At 34.2% G+C, this 5,105-nt stretch overlaps 1 protein-coding gene across 1 annotated transcript; it reads right to left on the bottom strand.

Annotated features, from left to right (window-relative positions):
* Window positions 1-1,341: 1,341 nt before the first annotated feature.
* LOC126893123 (uncharacterized) lies at window positions 1,342-4,632 on the bottom strand. Its single transcript, XM_050663070.1, has 2 exons — window positions 3,559-4,632; window positions 1,342-1,455 (listed from the first exon to the last, which is right to left on the bottom strand). Exons 1-2 carry the CDS (start codon window positions 4,630-4,632, stop codon window positions 1,342-1,344), a joined length of 1,188 nt encoding a protein of 395 aa, XP_050519027.1.
* Window positions 4,633-5,105: the final 473 nt, after the last annotated feature.

Here is a 5,105-nt window from a genome sequence, read left to right as displayed (position 1 = left end):
GTTAAGCACAGAATGGTGCTACACAGCTAACAGTGACACGGCAATTATCCAAGATGCAGGATAATGAAGTAAAAAAAAACATGAGTTTTTAGAACTTGTCCCCTAGGTGACTTGGTCGGAAAGCGGTCCCTCTCAGGTGGTAGGAGTAGTTAAAGATTTTCCCAAGTGGCTAAAAAAAATAGAATCCCGGTTTTACTTCATTGTAATCATGTAGGGAAAAGTCAGAGAAGGAAAAAACAAAAATCAGGAAGTTTTTATTTAGAATAAAGAAGAATGAGAAAAAGCTACCTATATAATTAGTAAGGAAAAACAATCTTTCACTAGACTGTTTGGTGACCTTGTCATAAGATTGGCATATATAATGGTCTTGACTCGATAATATGTAGACAAGTAAGTCTAAAATTTAAATGCTGAATATATTTATTTTGGAAATAGCTTTTCATAAAGGATAGTATAGTTATTAAATGATATGGAATAATGCCATAAGTATTGTAAAAATTTATGAAAATACTAAATATCGGAAAAGAATTTAAGGTGGATATGATGTACGGAATTTACTATGTTTCAGAAATTCATGATTATAATATACAAAATTGGAATTGGATAATATGAGATGTAACATAACCCCACAAATTACGAGAGATAATTTTATAAGACATTTATGACAATATACTTTCCCTCTGAGTGAATATTACAGACAATGAAATAGTTAAAAGATACTAGCCTTATCGTCGTAGACTTCTTGTCGTCTTGAATGCTCCGACCAAAGTAACATATTTTCCGTCCTACGACGACGATGTCACAATACAGTTAATTTGTTTACCGACAGGAGTACACCAGGTACAAAAACGTACAGGTCTGATAATCTATAGGTTTGTTATGACGTCAGTGAAAGACGAAATATTCATTAGTTATTGTTTTAAGTATACTTTAATAACAGAACATTATCAAAATTTAAATAAAATAACAATAAAGATGATTAGAAGTTAACGGAATGTTATACGTAACATGCTTTAATATCCAAAAAGTCATTATCCATATCCATAATTACACACTTATTTTTTTTAAGTAAGTAGCACTCTTCTTGCCTTGGCACGGGAAAAGTCTTTTAATAATTCTTCAACATCCAGAGACTCACCTATTTCATGTTCATTAGAAATTGTCTCTAGAGCACTCAAACGTACCTGGGACATAGTTGATCTTAGTAATTTTTTATTCGTTTTAGCTTTGAAAGACTTCTCTCTCCAAAGGCCACTGTCACTGGTAGGGTTAATAAAATCCTCAAAGCAACACTAACGTTGGGTGCGAAATCAAAATCATACTCTCTATTTGTACTCATTTTCAGGGTCTCTGGAGAAACTTGGGCTTCACAATCGTGGAAAATACTTTGAGTTCATCTTTTAGATCAGCATAATTTAGATCTTTTGACTCATCAACAGTTAAAGCATCACATACCTTAAAACATTTATCTGATAAATCACTAGCAGTCATATCCTTAATCTGATTGATGTCGTACAAAAACTCAAAAATTTCACCATTGCTCTTAATTTGCTGAAATCTATCTGGGGTGGCGATTGGGCTATGCTGGTCTATTACGCAATCGAATTTAAAGCGGACTGTATGGAAATAATAACAAAAAAATTCTTACCTTATTTTAACTGGTAGGTCGAGAAGTCTTCAGTTATTAGTAAGGTGAAGGAAGGAGGGAGAAAGGGTTAATTTATTTTTTACTATAACTGAAACCGGCGTTTTTTGGCGACACTTGATAACTACAGGAAACGACTTAACAATTCAATTTGTTCTTACTTACTGACGACCACGACTAGTTAGTACTAACGAAAGGTAATTAAAGAGAAAACAAAAAATTTAGTACAATATCTGGGCAAGAAAATAGGCCAGGTACTTCGAATGAAATAAATTTAATGAGGCCAAAACATCCTGCCCCCCCCGAGTTTATTTTTAAAATAAACGAAAAATCAACGAAAACTAATTTAATTTTAATATGCTAAGTCTGCACATGAACCCATCACCCTAAACTAAAATTTTAACTATCAAATAAAATAAAAAAATCCTCTCCAGTTTATTGACTGGGTAGAGGACACAGTTTAACGACTGGGCGCATGTAACTACCGTGCTTGGTTCGCACTTTTACGATTCGAACAATCCCATCTTTTCCAGGATACAAAGTCTCTATGACTGCCAGAGGCCACTGTAAAGGTGGGATAGTTTCATTTTTTATTATAACTACCATTCCCTCTTTGGGAGGGTTCGAGTTAGTGTTCCATTTTAAACGAGACTGCATAGAAGACAAATATTCTGAATGCCATCTTTTCCAATAATGTTGAACAATGCAATCTAATAATTTATATCTTTTCAAAGTACTCATATTTTTATCAAGATCAATATCCATCGAGGGTAATGACACTAAAGGTTCTGTACATAAAAAATGCGATGGAGTCAGCGCGACTGGATTTTCAGGGTCGTTACTTTGAACACAAAGAGGACGCGAATTCAAAAGACACTCGATTTGTGTCAGAACAGTTAAAAATTCTTCGTAAGTAAGGATTTGATTCCCCACAACTCTATTTAAATGAAGTTTTACACTTTTTATATTGCTTTCCCAAATACCACCGAAGTGACTGCCATAAGGTACGTTCATTTTCCAAGAAATTTTGGTATTATTAAGTTCCTGTTGGAATGCATCTTTATAAGTTTTTGAAGTAGTTAATTGATATATTTCATCGAGGACTCTCTTGGCACCCACAAAATTTGTGCCATTATCTGAATATAAAACCTTACAATTTCCACGACGAGATAAAATCTTTTGAAAGTGGCTAAGAAACAATCTGTAGAGAGCGAGGAGGCTAATTCAAGATGTATGGCTTTCGTACTTAGACAAACAAACAAACATACGTAAGCCTTTTGAGTTTTTACGCCACGATATTTTCCTATAGTAATGGAAAACGCACCAGTATAATCTACACCAGTGTGTAAAAAGGCTTTTGCCTGATTGACTCTTACGGCGGGTAAGTCAGCCATCATAGGATAGGTAGGTTTAGGATTAAGACGAAAACAACGATTACATCTCCAAATTCTATTTCTGATGGCCTGACGACTAGATAGTATCCAATAATTTGTTCTCAGAAGATTTTGCAACAAATACGCTCCAGCATGTAAATGCAATTTATGGAAATAATCTATTAACAAAATGGTTAAAGGATCGGCTTTGGGCAACAAAATCGGATGTTTTTGTTCAAAACTACATTGGGAGTTGGACAAACGTCCACCTACTCTAATTATTCCATTTTCAATAAATGGATTCAAACGACGTATGGAAGATTTTACAACGAGATTTTGAGAAAGGGCTTTATATTCTTCAGAAAAATGCTTTTGCTGGACAGCTCGAATTAATTCAATTTCTGCAATTTTTAAATCAAATAGAGATATCCGTTTATTTAAAGACAATTTTCTAAGAAATCTCAATACGTATACTGTGGAATTTAAAAGTTTCGACCAACTGGAAAAATATTCAATAAGAGTATACAGCGGAGAAATTACACGAGTGACATTACCAAAGAAGGTTTGTGATCTATATTCAGAATCACAAATCATAATTTCCTGTCCGTTGACAGACTGAATAGGCCAATATTCTGGCTCCAACAGTAACCAATTTGGACCAGTAAACCATGTGGAATGGTTGACTAACGAAGAAGGAAACAAACCTCGAGAGGCGCAATCAACAACATTTTCCTTTCCAGGAACAAAAAACCAATACTCTGACGGAACCATCTTATGAATTGTAACAACTCTATTTTGAACAAATATTTTGAGATTTTTCTCTGAGGACTTTATCCAATTTAATACAATCATGGAATCACTTAAGGCAAAAATTTTATCAATATTATGTCTAGGAGAATAAGTTTCAATAGCATGTGAAAGAAGCTTTGAGAGAAGAAGCGCTCCACAAAGCTCTAATCGAGGAAGAGTTATTTTAGACATTGGAGATACTTTAGATTCAGAGTAGAGTAAAGTAACTTTAACTTGACCTGTACAATTAACAACCCTGGAATAAACAATGGCTGCGTATCCAGCAGCACTTGCGTCTGAAAATCCTACAAAAGACAACGACGAATTAGGTGTAACTGCTATATGGCGTGGAATTTGTATTTTGTATAGGACATGAAATTCATTTTGAAACTTTTCCCATGCTATTTCGATTTCTTTTGGTACGGTACTATCCCAATCTACCTTTAGAGTCCAAAGTTTCTTTATCCAAATTTTAAGCAAGAGGGTTATAGGAGATAGGAATCCCAAGGGGTCAAACATACGAGCAACAAGTGAGAGCATGTTTCTTTTTGTACAACGGGTCGATGAGGGTATTTCTAAGCCAAAACTAAAATTGTCACATTTTTCTTCCCATTGCAATCCTAACACTTTGGAGACTGACTTATCAAATTGTTTGGTTTTGACCAATTGAAGGGGTTCGGGGATTGTCGATAGTAGATCGTTCGAGTTCGACATCCATTTGGTTAATTTAAAACCACCTTTTTGAAACAAATTCACTAACTGAGTGTGTGTAACTATAGCTTCAGAAACATTTGGAAAACTGCTAATAAAATCGTCTACATACATATCTCTTAAAATTGGGATGATAGCATCAGGAAAACTTTTAGATTCGTCATTACATAATTGTTTTATTACCCTGAGACTAAGATATGGTGAGGCTTTTACTCCAAAAGTTAAAGTATTTAATTGGAAAATAGAAATAGGATCATTGGTATCAAATCTCCACAAAACTCTTTGAAACGAACAATGAGATTCAACCACTTTAACCTGCCTATACATTTGTTTCAAATCAGCGACAATTGCGATTGGAAAAAGACGAAAATTCAACAATATTGTGGTAGGATTATTTTGTAATTTTGGACCTTTATAAAGAATTTCATTTAATGACGGTCCTTTACTAGTTTTCATAGAGGCATCAAAGACTATTCTACAAGGAGTGGAAGGGCTATCTGATTTAAAAACACAATGATGGGGAATATAATACGACAACGAATCAATGGTTTGAATGGGAACTAAACTCATGTGCTTTTGGTCTAAAT

This window comes from Diabrotica virgifera, chromosome 10 (genome assembly GCF_917563875.1).
Source record: "Diabrotica virgifera virgifera chromosome 10, PGI_DIABVI_V3a".
NCBI lineage: Eukaryota > Metazoa > Arthropoda > Insecta > Coleoptera > Chrysomelidae > Diabrotica > Diabrotica virgifera.
This window is presented reverse-complemented; position numbering and strand designations above follow the sequence as displayed.